Genomic DNA, 15382 nt, shown 5'->3' on the forward strand with positions numbered 1-15382 from the left:
TTATTCTTCCTCATAAAAATACAGAAGAGAAGTGCAGTTTCCTTCAACATTAAGATGCTAGAGTAAGTTTTTGAGTGACAAGACCCAGTACTACGGAGTCATTGAGAGAACTAAATTTTCAAGGTCAATGAAGTTATGGATTTGGAATAGCCATAAGAACATCACTAACAAATTCAACATACTTTTTTTTCCAACACCTTGCAAAATAGATTGTTGAACAGAGGAGTCAATTTCAGTTTTTCATATTGATGCAAGTTAGAACAAGATATTGTTTTGACTTAGAAACATATTTGTGAGATTAGTTCATCTTGTGTGACACAAGCTCTGAAAGGACACAGAATTATGGTAGTTCTGCTTATGTGAGAAAGCAGGAGGCCATGGAGATGTTTGGCAAATCAGGAGGTTGGACCACGTAAGATTTGTTCATTGCACACTTCAAAAGGCAAAATCATATGAATTATATTCTTCCTTATTAACAGAAGTGATAAACTTAACTGATACTGTCCCAAAGATCTGAGGTGCAATTCAAAGCTGAGATGTGTAATAAGGTGTGAAGTAGATTTTCTCTGCCCTCACTGGGCACCACATAGCATAAATGGGCATAGAGAGGTCGTGAACAAGGCATCGGTTAAATTAGTTAAGATGCAGTCCTCAATACATACATAGAACAATATTTTGAGGGTAGAACACCTCTCTTGGACAGCCATAACTTCTGCAAACATAGCAAGCTCAACAAATGATAGGAAACATCTGCCAAGAGTTGTTTTGCAGAAGAAAATATGAAGTGTATTTCATCACAGAATAACCTTTAACAGGTTAACAGTACACTTCCCCATGGTAAAATCTGTTATTCCAGTCTCATTCCAGGCTGGTATGTGTCTAACACATTTTTAAAAACATCCATTTTGGATTCCATAGCTTCTTTCTGAGGAACATAGAGCCATACCGTGTCTTTGTGATCAGGCAGTGTTTCTTCTAACTGGAGACTGCACTGAAGTCTAGAAATGCTGTACTGTTGTTCATAGCTCACTGGAATACTCTTTTGTGCTTTATATTTATCAATGAATGTCCCAAAAGACAGGGAGCTTTCTACAAGTGCCTAAAAGCAAATCAGTCTAGCACCCTGCAGATTACTATACACACGATAATAGCCTTTGTTAGCATAATGTATTATAATGCATTATGTAGTGGGTCTCTGAGGTTTAGTAATCCCTGTCAGCAACCAGAATAAATGGAAATAGCTTCCAGGAGATGCAGAGCCTATGAAAAGACTGTTAGCTTTCAAGAACTACTGGCGTTCAGACTCACACACGCAGCATCTGAAACAAACTCTCATGAACAGTCTTTCGTCACAACCATTTGTGAAAGTCAAATGCATGAAGTGTACTTAAGAAAACAGATTAAAGAGAAGTTGGAGTGAGCACTGGCAGTTTGGTACTTTCCCTGCCATTCGCTCAGGCCTGTCGACAGCAGAAGTTTTTGATGTGTAACCTTTTAATATGCCTAGGCACTGAATTTGCTAGCTGAGAATAGCAAGGTTCCACAGGAAAGTAAGCACACCTACTTACAGAGAGTGTCTAAGCCACAAGTGAGAGGTGGGGTTTTTTACTGTTTTAATGCAGAGCTGGATTGCAAAAAAAAAAAAAAAAAAAATTAAATCATTAATTTTAGATATTTTGTCTGCAGAACATAATGCTGCATGGGATGAAGGTGCACCACAGTTACTGAACTCCTGAAGCTGCCACTGCCAGCAGCTCAGACCACGCAGCCAGGGACAGGCATCTCTTACTTGGCACTTTGCCCTGCTCTTTGTGCCCTTTCCTTAGGCAACCCCCCAGTGACCTTTAGCAGGGAGACGGTACTAATCTAGCTGGAGCTTTGGTCTGATCTAGTACGGCTGTACTGATTTTCTTATGCCGCTGTAAGTTATTGACATATTTAGTGAAGTCCTTCAAATGTGACTACTGTAGATCAGTTAAAGACACGTTACCCGGTTTTCAGTTTAAATGATTACAACACTTCCAGAAATGCTTAGGCTACTGTTGCTTATACAAAGATAACACCACCATAATAAATACTACCGTCTTTATTCAGGCCTGCAGATTCTCTGTAGTCTTCTGCTCTCCTGTTTACATCTTCAGTTTTCCTGTATTTTTAAAGTGCTCATCACTGCTCAGTTGAAGTTCCGTTTAAATGATCAAAGGCTTTAACAAAACTATCCTTTAATATCATGCTGCACTCATACCAGAAGATAACAGAAAAATCAAATCAACTCTCTTGCTAGAATTCCACAAGCAAAATCCTTACTCCCAAATCATTAAAATGCTTCAGCCTCAGCAGAGTTGCCAAGTGCAATGTTCATTACTGTATTTAGCCATTGCAGCCCATTGCGATTGCAACCTGAAGCTGCAGTGCCATTATACGTGCGTGTTGCTAGCCTGTACGGAAGCTTTTGCTGTTTCATCTTCACCTCTTGATTAGATTAAATGAAGGTATAACTGTAACCCTACCCAAGCCTATTTATTCTATTTTTAACCTTGCAGACACATGCAGAAAGACGTAAGGGGGAGGGGGAAAACCAAAGTTTCTTTTAACTAAAAGAAAGATAGGAGACGTACTACAGGTAAATCTATTTCCTGAACTCTTTCCTGAGTAGATCCCGTCTCCAACTGTGTGCGCCACGCTCCCTGTTTCACTGGACTACTTGCATAATTTAATCCGTTATCATTTTCTCCAGCCTCCTTTCTGATCAGTCCGTACCCTTTACTGAGGTAATCGCAAACATCATGCAGACCACTCAGCATCACAAAAAAGCTAAGACTTCATCCTATTTTCAGTATACCTCATCTGTAATAGAATCGGTAGCCAAGATACTAAATCTGCAAAGGCAGGAAGGTGTTACTGTTTTCCTGAAGTAGGGCCTGTTTTTTTTCTACTACATTTTGAGCTTGTCTTTGAAATAATATGGAAACTTCACAAGTTGCAGGTGCTCTAGAAATTAAATTGCAGAGGGTTTGCACGATGCAAAGCGTTCGTTTCCTGCAGCTTTGTCCCCTGTGGGCAATGAGAATATCATCTGCTCATAAGTTGACAGAGAGAAATCCCTTTGCAAAATGAAACTAGTTATCAATATTGCAACCAAAAGACGGAAACACGCTGAGAAAGAAATAGAAGGCCCTGCTGCTGCCACACCTCACCTCCTCAAACTGCTTGTTCTTGAGTTTAGCAGTCACTGCTGTCTGCACCCACCAGCTGCTATGTAAGAAGTGCTCTTTGAAGCCACTTATCAGCACTGACTCTCTGCTGATCCAGGGGAGCGGGGCCGTGGCAGTTTGCAACAGCTGAGGCGGAATGAGTGCATACCACCTGGGTGAAAGCCATTACCCCTGATTTGCAAACTGACCTTCCTCCCCTAGGAGCTGATTGGAGATTGAGTCTGTTCTTACTAAGGCCAGAAACAAAGTTTAACTTCAAAGAGAACAGGACTGAAAACAAGGCTTTTGGTCACTTGTCTGCCTAACCGTGTTAGAGTGCTCTTTCAAGCAGCTGTTGAAGAAGGAAAGACTGCTGTTATTTGCCTTTTGCTTGCAGTGGGCAGGCTGCTGTTAGCATAAACGTATGGAATCTTGCAGCAGCAGTAGCTATACTGCTCAGTAGAATGCTAGTGGCATTGTGCAGTACACGCAGCGTAAAGGTCTTTGCTTTCCTGAAAACAGCAAATTATAATTGAAGAGTGGACATCTTTGCATCTTATTTTGTTTATTGGACTTTGAAGAAAGGTTTGACAAAATATGCCCTGTGTGGCTGCCTTGCAGGTCATTTGTGGTAAAAGTCACTGCGATCTGCCTAATGAAGTCCACAACAATGAAAGAATTTCCTCGGTCACTGTACAGTTACTTTTTAATAATTGGATTCTCTACCACACAACCTTCTCTGTTCTGGATTGTCCCCTCTGCTTCACTCGTACCCTGTATGAGTAGTTTGACAGGGAGAGACATGTGCTGGCTAAAGCAGAAAAACCTCCATGCTCAGTTTATTTGTCTTCTGCTCTTACCTTCCTCCACTTATTAAGCTCTGTATAGGTGACAGAAATACACCGCAAGACAGCATCAAATCACTTTTTTAGTCACAAAACCAAATTTAATAACAAAGTAGTTATACTTAAAAGGATATCACGTATAACCCTTCTTACAGAAAAAGTCCTGTAGGGGCTGTCAGCACTGTTCTTCGATGAGTGCCTTCAACCGAATCTGGACCTGCCAGCTGCTAAGAGCCCCCCCAGCCTGGACTGAAGTCCTGCCTCAGGACTGACCAAAAATTAAACAGCATGTACTACCTCTGTACCATTTGGTTTGGGCTTTTTATGGAAGTTTTACATTCATGTGTGGACTAAACAGCACATTCTTTAAAATAACAAGACCTGGCAGATTTGTGACCTGAGGGCACCATGTCTGCAGGACTGTGCTGAACACCTTTGCTTTCGTATCAGCCATATTACACGCTAAAAGTATCAACGGCACACTTAAACCCCTAGTCTTAGATTTAGGTCAGATCTCTGAGTCTTGGAGTACTTCAAATCTTTAGTTACTATAACATTTGATAATCTGTTTAGGAATATGGGTGTCTTAACAGAGCAAATACTGTAAAAATCAAGTGTCTTAATGGTTTTGTAGCAATTAGACTTTTCATGTACGACCATTTGCAGGCACCATAGTTCTTTCTATACTCATCAGTCTTGGTACATGAGGAGCCTGAAGAGTAAGAATTGCTTCTGAAGTTGACATGCTTCTTGGATGTACACAGTCACCGTAACATTTGAATTGGTAGAACCCAAGTCCAGCAAATATTCTGTTAGATTTGCATACGTGTCATTTTTATAAACTTCATAAAGCTTCATAAACTGTTGAGTCAGGACTATTGCTTAACATGTAAGTTTTGTTATTTTCTTTCCTCAGTCTTTGTGCAAAGAGGCAGAAATATAGAAGAACAGTTAAATAAAGTGATTGAAGTTAATCATAAAATACATTTGTCTTAGTGATGATTAAAACTTTAATCATTGCATGCTATAGATCCCTGAACACTGTAGAAAAGCAAACTTATTTTTATGACTTTATATTCATCTTCTTCCTTCATTTAATACCAAAAATACCCATCAGTAGAGTAAACAAATCTTCTAGACCAGGAGGTTCTATCTTTTGTTGTGCTTCCCTTCTAAAATTTAAACATCTCTTAATTTTATTCTTTCTAGCTCTGTTTTGTGATGTTTTGGACGCCAAACGTGTCAGAGAAGATATTAGTTGACATAATTGGAGTAGACTTCGCTTTTGCAGAGCTGTGTGTTGTTCCTTTGCGCATCTTCTCCTTCTTTCCAGTTCCAGGTAAAAAATAAGAAAATAACAATCTATAACCTTAAAACCAAACTAACCTTGAGGCATGGTCATAGAGCCTGACATGGCTGAATATACAAGAGTGGCTAAATGCATGCTTAGCATAAGTAATATGGTTTTTATTGAAGCTGGTGTAGACCAAGACTATTTACCTCAGTAGTCAAGACAAATACTGCAGTAAGAGCAGCGAGCAGTGTGTCATTAGGCAGATTTCTAATTGTCAAAAGTTTGAATTCAGTCTACTCTAGCTGACCAAGAACACACACATGAATGGCAGTAGCAATACACGTGTGCCAAGACTGAAATGGACTGTTTGGAATAGCATCTAGGACCAGTTCCACAGTAACATCACCTCCATTAGTCTCCCCTTCTGCTGCCAGACTCAGTGGCACTTTCAGGTTTCATCAGAGCATAAACAATATGGAATAAAAGTTAATGCCCTAATCAAGAGAGAGACAAGCCTGACAGCAATAATCAAAATGTTTCCCCTCAAAAAATTTCAAACTTCCGTAATCAAATGCTACATCATGTAGTGTTTTCTGCTTAGATGACAAGACAGTTTTGTAATAAAGGTAAACTACAAATATAAGAATAGGTACATGTAGGTACCTTTTTTTGTGCCTAGCTGTTACGCCATATGCCACACAGCAGATAGACAGAAAATTTTCCTCGGTATGATTTCTCTTTAGGGAAGGGGACAGATTGTTTTTTAATGAAGAAGACAGAATGGGCCGTCTAATAAATTGGTTGTAAAAGAACAGCTCTTAGGCAGGATTGCTGTCCATAACTGGCTTCCCCCCCCCCAAAAAAAAAAAAATCAGTATGTTAAAGCAATTTGGACACAAGATCTGCTTTGTTTCTAGTAGGGTTTCTCAGTATGCAAAGTTACCAGAAACAAGTTTCACCATGGTTGTTTCTGAACAGTGCTCTCTGCAGGAAAAATGACTGATGCTGGTTTTACTACTCTTGCCTCCCTTTCTCCCCATCCCCTCCCCTTCCCCTGTTTATGAACAGTGACTGTCAGAGCGCACTTGACTGGTTGGCTGATGACTCTAAAGAAGACATTTGTGTTGGCACCCAGCTCAGTGCTGCGGATTATCGTCCTCATCGCTAGTCTCATTGTGCTGCCTTACTTGGGGTAAACCATTCTCCTCTCCACAGAGCCGATGGGTTTGCTTTCCTCTTCATTCCTGTTTCCTGTCACTTGATAACTGAATTTGCATATCTCAGAACATTTTCCCCAAATACTAACTGTAATGTAAAGCCTAAATAGTGTCAATATCTGGAAAGGAAACATGTACAAATTTACAAGTGTGACTTTGCTCTAGGCAAGCATGATAATGATGACCCTTTTGAAAAAATACGCAAATGCCAGAGGCAAAAATGTGCCCTAAGGGGAATTTATTTAATTTATTAAATGCACTGTTAAGAAAGCTAATGGAAGACTATCTTGTTTCTAAGTTAAATAATTCTACAACGCTCTGTACAAGACTTTACATTCTTAGTCCATAATTTGATTCAGAATGTGTTTCTTTTACTAAACAGTGAAGCCATTAAGAAACAAGAAAAGTCCTTTACAATGCCAGCTATTCCCTTTGCCAGTGCATTATGCCTTTGAAGGAAATATTTCTAACAACAGATTGATTCTATATACCAGTGAAAATACAATTATGAACCATGCTTTCTCACACAACCATGACTGCTTTCTTTTTATGCTGCCCACAGAGTTCATGGAGCCACTCTTGGAGTAGGATCCCTTCTAGCTGGTTTTGTAGGAGAGTCCACCATGGTTGCAATAGCAGCCTGCTACGTCTATCGGAAACAGGTAAGCATTAGGCTCTGCGGGATCTGGTGAAAGCAGATTTTAGTTCAGATGGAGAGTATACTTTTGAAATGCAACTCCCCAGCATCCCCACTTACTGAATTTGGTTTGCTTCCCCATGCAGTCTCGAGAGTGTGCAACTGGGGAATTCTCTGGGTTGAAATAAAACCAAAAGGTGCCCTCCAACTGCTAGCAGGCATTCAGGCCATGGGACTCAAAACATGGATCTCATCTCCTTACCACCACCTGTTTTGCACTGTAGATCTGCTACTACAGTACAACATAGCTTCTTTACGTAGACATAGGAATTACCCATCCGAGCTTATTACCTGTATGTATATATATACATATGTATGTATATGTATATATACAGGTAATAAGCTTGGATGAGTAATACATGTATACGTATATGTATACTTTTATTTCTTTATAAAACCAGCTCTGCTGGAAATGGACAAAAAGTACAGCTGCTTATTTTTTTGCCATATGAAGAAGTGGCTTAAAACAAGACATACTTCTGCAGCTGTAGAGGATAAGAGCTTACAAACTTAACGTACTTAAACAGGCAATGATTTCTCATAGACATGCTTGTACACATTTCACACACTACAATCCTGCATGTACGGAGTAGTAGCAGGATTTCAAAGAATATTTCACTAACTGAAGTCAAACGTAGGATAAATATTGGCTTGGTGACTGGGTGCATCGCAGTACCTGTGTGTGGTGCCCTTCCAGTTACAAGTTCAAGTTTCTGTGTAGGGCAGCAGGCCCAACTCCAAGCAGAAACAGCGTGGTGTGTGCATCGTTCCATGGTGCAGAAGGACTCTGTGGATGGGAGCAGAAAATATAATCTATGCATTTGCTTCTTTTTTTACAATTACATTTCTTACTAAAGGCCAAGTGAAGATGCCTACCACTTCTGTTTTTAGCAAAAAGATATGGAAGATGGAATATCTAAAAGCCTTGTGTTGGAACCAACTAAAACCAGTTTTGATATGTGTTAACAGCACAGGCTACAGCAACAGACCAAAGTGTACAAGGTTGACCTTGATCTCAGTCACAATTAGTCTGTCATGTTTTTCTTGAGCACCGATGAGTGAAACCTGTAGGCTCTGAAATGGCTTTTCTTGGCCTGTGGTTTCACAACATGTATCTGTTTGGACAAACTTTCTCATTGCTTGTTTGTTATAGTAGTAGCTCATAGAGCATTTCTGGCCAGGGACATGGTACTTAATTTTCTGCAGTGATGAGTGCAGGTAGTAGTAGTAATAACTGTGCCAACATAATTTATTCCCTTACCGGAATTAGTGTGTAGCTGACGGCATCCTCTCGACAACCAATGTGACGATGGCAGAGCCAACCGGTAGCTGTATACACCAACTTGTTTTCACCTACAGTGGTAATAAAAGAGCAGCGTTTGAGAGCTGCAAATCAAACATTGTGTAGACACCTTTGCAGTGTTGAAACTCTGATATGCCCAACTCAGCTGAATCAATAATACCTGTGGGGGATTTTTTGTCAGCTGTACAAGGGTTTTCTGTAAAACTAGTCAGCCTGCTGAGAAATGGATAATAAGGAACAGATGCTTCTACTTGTTTTGTAGTGGGGCTGAATGCTTCTTAGCTTTACTAATCCAGGACATCCTGGATGAATCATAGGACTCTTGAATGCCCTCCTGCTCCTGCTAGCCAAAAATACTCTAATATTACTTGGCCTTGGTGGGGTGGGGGATCACAGTGGATCAGCATTACCAAGAAAAGCCAGAATGCTCACATCTTGTAAAATTCCTGAAGTTTGACGTTTGAGAAATTGGATTGCCACCTCTCTCTCTCTCCCCCTAGAGCAGCTTATCTTCTCTCATATTTTCTTTGCTTTTCTGTTGACCTTTTTTTAATAAAAAGTCTGTGATGTAAAAGGTTCCAGATGCTCTCTTCCCTCCAGTCATGCTGAACCCTGTTTTGGATGTTACCTAGCATAAGAAATGCCTCTATTGTTGCATTTATGTTAGAAAGGAGAAAGCTGAGCCCCAGGAAAGTTATGGAAACCTTCTAAGTTAAGGCATCTTATTAGTGATGAGCCATGAATATGACACAAATATTCTATGTCTTAATAACATACTAAAAAAACCCACCTCATTATTTGCACCTCACTTCTTCCAGTGCCCAAAGTTTTTAGGACTGTGTTCATGCACAGCTTCCTGATAGGTTTCTGAATGCTTGTTTCGATCTAGAAAAAGAAGCGGAACGAGAACGAAGCAGCTACAGAAGGTGAAGACTCTGCAATGACCGACATGCCTCACACAGAGGAAATGACAGACATCGTAGAAATGAGAGAAGAGAATGAATAATAAATGGGATGCAATTGTTCTCTGCAGGGACGATTGGAGTGACACTTCAGCATCTTGTCGTCTCTCATACTTTTTTGTTTGTTCGTTTTTATTTTTGTAATAAAGAGGCCTTGATTTAAAAGGTTTCAGATAAATTCTCTAGCATACTGAGTATGCTCTCACTGATGAGGGACCTAAAAAGAGGTCTTTGCTTCTTTTTTCTTTTTTTTTTTCCCCCAATTGAATTTGTTTTCTCACTCCATGCAAACACAAAAGATACAATTGCATCACTGTAGAGTCTTCCTTACTTATGCATCCACCTTCTCTGGACAATCTGCATTTGTCAACCAAAGCCCTGCTCTCTGTGCACTTGTGTGTGTGTGTGCACACGTGTGTGTGTGTGCGCGTGTGCACCCCCGCACAGGCACACACACGCGTGCCACTGGCTCAATGCTACTGCCATAATCCCACTCCCTTCCCTCTTTCCTTTTCCTTCCTTTTCTTTATGAGAAATGTAAAGGAAAAGAAGTTTGGAATACAGAGCTTTATTTTACTTGCTTGAATATGACTTTGCTACATAAACTAATATACTATGGTGAACTATATCTTTTTGTTTGGCCTCATCACTAGAGCTTATACTGCACAGGGTACAAGACAGGGAGGAACGTGTAAGTCTCCGCATGCAAAGTGGAGAAAAACAGGTTCCTCTCTCATGTTAAAAGTGTGTGGATGTCTATATACACACACAGGTACATAAAGAGAGACATACATATATATATCTCTATATATATATATGCATACGATAAATAAAATACACACGGGACAAGAACTCTATGTAGCTTTCATTCCATCAGAAAGATAGTAATCTTTTGAAAAATGTTAACACTCAATTCAGAGTTTTCTTGACTCGTTAAACCCCACCTTACCTATAATTTTCTTTAGAAAAAAAAACAAACATGCACTTTCCTCTTGTGAAGAGGGTGATGGCAACTGATAGACTTTGACTGTATTTGAATTTAAAAAAAAATAAATATTGACAAGCTTTACCAAAGTTCTTGTCCACTGATTTGACTTTAATTTTTGAAGGTTGCTCTATATACTTATTTCTGGTGCCTATATATTTAAAAAAAAAAAATCAGATAAGGTATGCAGGATACCATGGTATATCGCATTACTACACGTAGCTCCATGAAATTTTTTATATAGAGACGTACACATACTCACACGCACACGTGTGTGTGTGTGTGTATGGATATATAAATATATTTATACACACACACACACACACACATATATGTATGTTTCGCTATACTATATTTACCTATGCAGTAGATCAAAATCCGTATGGTGAAGCTCAAGTACTGATGGTCCTCCCAGTCGCTAATTAGGGACCGTGATCGTGTGTTAGCTCTCAAGGCAGGAGTGGCGTGGCGGTGAGGAGCTGCTCGCATCAGTCAGCGCGGGCCGTGCTTCGCGAAGGCAGCAGGCGCTGCGTGGCTGGGGTGGGCCGTAAATGACAGAGCGTGAGGTCAGGTGGGTGACGTGTGTCAGATTAAAACTCAGCCTATGTAAGAGGTGACCGAACCGGAGAGGGTTTGGGTGCCGCCCGTGAGGGCTGCAGCAGCAGCAGCTTTGTATTTCTGTGCTCTTCTGCGCTTGGCTGCGGGGCAGCATTCGTTACCGGTTTGTCGTAGCTTGGGTTCTTTCAGATTTAATTGTGACGGAGTCTGGAAACGGTTTTCCTCCGTGCTATATCCGTAGATCAGTTAATTTAAACCTTATTTAGTAAAAGTATATTTTTCTAAGTTGTGGAGATGATTATTTAATTGTGGACAGATTCCATTTCTAGATTTATTTGCCAGGTAGTCCCAGCACTCAGAGAACTGATCAAAACTAAACATTACTTTAAATGTTATATCAATATATGTGTATGTAGACATACACGTGTATAAATATATATATTGTATATTATGTACATTTATTTTAAGCTACAATACATCTCCTATTTTTCCAAGTTCAGCTAAAAATTTCTCTAAATAACTACAGAGTTGGCTAGTAACCAGTTATGGCCATCAGGAAAGGCATTGTATCAATGAACTTTACATTTTCTTGTAAACATTTGTACCAATTTGTTACCTGTACAAATGCAATAAGAAAAAGCGTAGAAATTATTGTGTTGAACACCACATGTGCAAAATGAGTTCATGGCTAATGAGCAGTGGCACTGGGAGGGTGAGACTAAATCCATTAACCACACGCTTTCTGTGCCACCACAAGGTTTTTCTCCTTGTTTCTGACAGTAGTTTTAAAAAAAAAAAAGTTTAAAAAAACCCAAACCTCAAACAAATGAACTTTGTGCAGTATGTAGACTGTACATATTCATGAATACAGGCTCTCAAACAGTCACATGTATATAACACGTATATAGACTGTTACAGATGATGGTGGCCATTTGAGGTCTTTTCCGTTCACGTAGTTTTGGTTTCTCCAGTACATTTATATCCAAGTCCACAAGACACAGTTTTTCAGGAACTGTAGAGATAAAGCAAGAAAATATTTTTGTGTAATATTTCTTTTGATACATGACTAAAATTCTAATGGCTTTTTTTTTTTTTTGAAGAATTTTGAGTATTGCTGATGTAGGTTTTGAGGTAATAGTTGCACCAAAAAGTATAAATTTGAAAGCGAATTAAGTGAAACATGGAAACTTTTTGCTTTAGACAGAAGATGAATAATTATGAGAACTGAATTATTGATCATAGAGAATTAAACTAAGGGTGTTGCAAAACATAAATTTTCAGTTGTGTGGGTAAGACTTAATAGTCCTTTACTTGGCAAGGTACCGAATGAGGGCGGGAGTGGTGGGATTTGGGCAAGAACTGGCGCAGTCACCTAAGGGCAGCACGCATTGCGTCTCTTCCCAATTCTTGTGGGCAACGCATTTCTTAACATTGCTCTGCTGGATGAACAAAAACGCGCTGACATTTCTGGAAGGAGGGGTTCCAAACCAGCCCCTCGTGTCAGGGTGCGGAGCCGGGAGATGCGTGCTCAAGGAGCTCCCTGTCTCCCACAGCCTCTCGTTCCAAAACCTCCCTGCTCCCGCTCCCCGTGGGTGGCAAGTTGAGCTGGGCTGGCGAGGCAGCCGGCCTGGTGGGCTACGGGTTGGGAGCAGGCAGCCCTCCTCCTTGGCTGGAGCCCCAGTCTCAGCGTTACTGGTCCCAGTGTCTCTGTCAGGCAGACGCTGGTGCGCGCGCACCGTGCAGCACCTCTTCCTTCCCAAAAGGACTTTCCTGACTTCTGGTAAAATGGCTTAGCCGTCTCCTCTTGTGTTAATTGCTTAGGAAATCACTGCCTGTCTCTGTGAGAGGTATTTTCCAAGAGAAACCTGTTCGGTTTCCAGTTAGGAGAACCGGAGCACAGTCAACTCAATGAATCCACGTGGAGGCTTTCCAGACTTCCTTGAGAATTACTGAATTATACCATCGAGAGTTACAATAAAAAGAGATCTGCATCCTACATCTTAAATTTCAGAACAGCTCACACGGTGGGAAATAAGAGCAGAACACCAATAAGCTGTGGATTAATGTTCCTCGGTTTTTAATTGTACGTAAAATTGCGTTAACATCTTGAGTTTTCCTTTTGCAGAATTCCCAGGAAACATTGGGGGTGGGTTTTTTTTGCCCTAAGCAGCCCTCTCACGCTTACCAAGCAGTGGACCTGGTGGAAAAGGCTCCATGTTTCCCAGCCAGTGCTTGATGCCATTCGGGCGCAGCAGCAGGTTCCCAGGCGTGGGGCGTCCCCGCTCCCCGTCCGCCCCCCGGCACGGCCGGGCCAGGCAGGAGCGCTGGGCTGCCCCCTTCTTAGATAGAGCCACCCCGAGCGGAGAGGACTGGGTGAGTAACAGAGAAGTCTTTTGTTTTACGCTCATTTTGCTGCTAAATATTTCCTTTGAGGGGGGAGAGATTTATATCTGGCCCTTGCTCGGCTTTTTGCCGAATCTGCAGCCAGAGAGGGAGCAGCCCGAGACGGAGGGCGAGCTGATGAATGCAGCCGATTCAGGGCAGGCCACGACATGCGAACAGAAACCTTTTGAAGGCGAGGGCGCCTTCTTTTGTGGGATGGCGCCTCGCGCTTAAAAGGAAGGGAGAAAGGATGCTTTCAGGCCCCGGGTGCCCAGAGTCGCCAGGCATAGCTGTGCGTGGGGCTGCAAGGTGGCAACGGGGACGGGGCATCATTGCGGCTCCCGCATCCCGGCCCGCATCCCGCCGCCGGCATCCTCGGCAACGCGCAGGACGGTGCAGGGGATGGCAAGGCGGCAGGGTCGGCTCTGTCTCTCGCTGAGATTTTGTGGTTGCGGCGTGATCGGCACAGGGTCGAGTGGCGCTGGGTGTTACCTGGGCGTGGTTGGAGTAGCCATTAGTGTGTTGGAAAGCCACGCACAGGTGTATGTGTATGAGAGCGTTTTGCGGACATTTTTATTTTGGCACGTGCATAGTTCATTGGAACGAGGATTTAAGCCTAAACATGACCCTAATGTGGGACTAGTAATAAGCCATGTTTTAAAAATTGCGATTTAAAGCTACATGAAAGAGTAAATAAAACACCCTTTCAGCAGACCTTATACCAGTAAGCTAAAGCATGATTTAGATCAGTAAGGTGGGATAAGGGAGAAAGGGGAAATGTTGAAAAGCTTGCGGGTGTTGCATATCCAGCCTAAAGACAGCAGCAGGGCCTGGAGATGAGCGAAACGGAGCAGAAAACAGCAGAGCGGCGGCTGCCGCTGTTTCCCTTTCGGCTGCCCCAGAGAGGGGCTGGAGGGTGAGGAGCAAGGCGTCCGCTAGACACCGCTCTTAAGTGTCCGAGGGAGGAGCATGAAACATTTTAGAAGAGTATTCAAGCAGAAATGAACCAGCATGCAGGTTTTGGAAGGTGCGTAGAGGAGGCAGTACAAAGCTGGCTGTTTCTGAGTAACTGGCAGGGCTGCCTTGGGGAAATGTCATGTAACATTACCTCAATAAAAAAGAAAATTATCAAAATTTTGCTATCCAATTGGCATTTCCCAAAGACCAACTTAACCATAAAACGTTAGGATTCCCTTCCCTTGTTCACGTTTGCTTTTTTACTCAAATTCAAGTGCAGAATACCATATTTTTTGAGGGGCACAAGCTCCCGGGGAGGCTGTGGGGGCTCGTGGCAGAGCCCCAGTGGGAAGAGGAGCTCCAGATTCCTTCCACACCCTGCAACACGCTGTATTCAATCGCAGCCCGACAGCATCATGAAACGAGGCAGAATTATCAGCTTAGCAGCAAACCGGGTCCAAGCGTGGGTGCCGACCGGCAGCAGCACTGCGGAAGGGAGCCGGGGAGCCCTGGCTCTGGGCTCCGGCTGCGACACCTCGCCTGGGTTTGCTTCAGAGAGCCAAGTTCTGTTGTCGGTGGGTAGATGTGCTCCTCAGCAACACCACCGCCAGACCCCTCGGTAATTGGCACCTTCTGAAGAAAAAGGCCAAAGACAAAATAGGAGGGGGGCAGAGAGACCGAGCCTTAAGCCCAGCTAGGAGCGCGTACTCACACAGAAGGGCGTTTTGGCTGCAAGCTTGTGCAAATTGATTGTACAGTTAGAGCGTGAGGCTTCAGCCTCAGCATTTCATAATCAAGATACCCACTCTATTTCAGTAAAACAGAGGAATTTTGGTAGATTTTTAGGTGCTCTTTTGTCTTTGCAGCCCTGAGGAGGAAGTTTTCCTTAGTACTACCAAGCCTTGTCACTGCTCAAATCAATTTACTAGTTTTACCTCATCGTTATTTTCTGTCATGTTCTTCAGGCGTTTCCTTATTTTCTTCTGAA

At 42.1% G+C, this 15382-nt stretch overlaps 1 protein-coding gene across 1 annotated transcript in view; it reads left to right on the forward strand.

The window, feature by feature from the left end:
- The window catches only part of ANKH (ANKH inorganic pyrophosphate transport regulator), a 100808-nt gene extending 90150 nt beyond the window's left edge, over positions 1 to 10658 (forward strand). Inside the window, exons 9-12 of the mRNA XM_074576171.1 lie at positions 5249 to 5378; positions 6402 to 6525; positions 7113 to 7212; positions 9440 to 10658. Coding sequence (XP_074432272.1) covers positions 5249 to 5378; positions 6402 to 6525; positions 7113 to 7212; positions 9440 to 9556 — 471 coding nt within the window. The 3' untranslated portion in view covers positions 9557 to 10658. The remainder of the gene's footprint in view (positions 1 to 5248; positions 5379 to 6401; positions 6526 to 7112; positions 7213 to 9439) is intronic.
- Positions 10659 to 15382: the final 4724 nt, after the last annotated feature.

This window comes from Larus michahellis, chromosome 2 (genome assembly GCF_964199755.1).
Source record: "Larus michahellis chromosome 2, bLarMic1.1, whole genome shotgun sequence".
NCBI lineage: Eukaryota > Metazoa > Chordata > Aves > Charadriiformes > Laridae > Larus > Larus michahellis.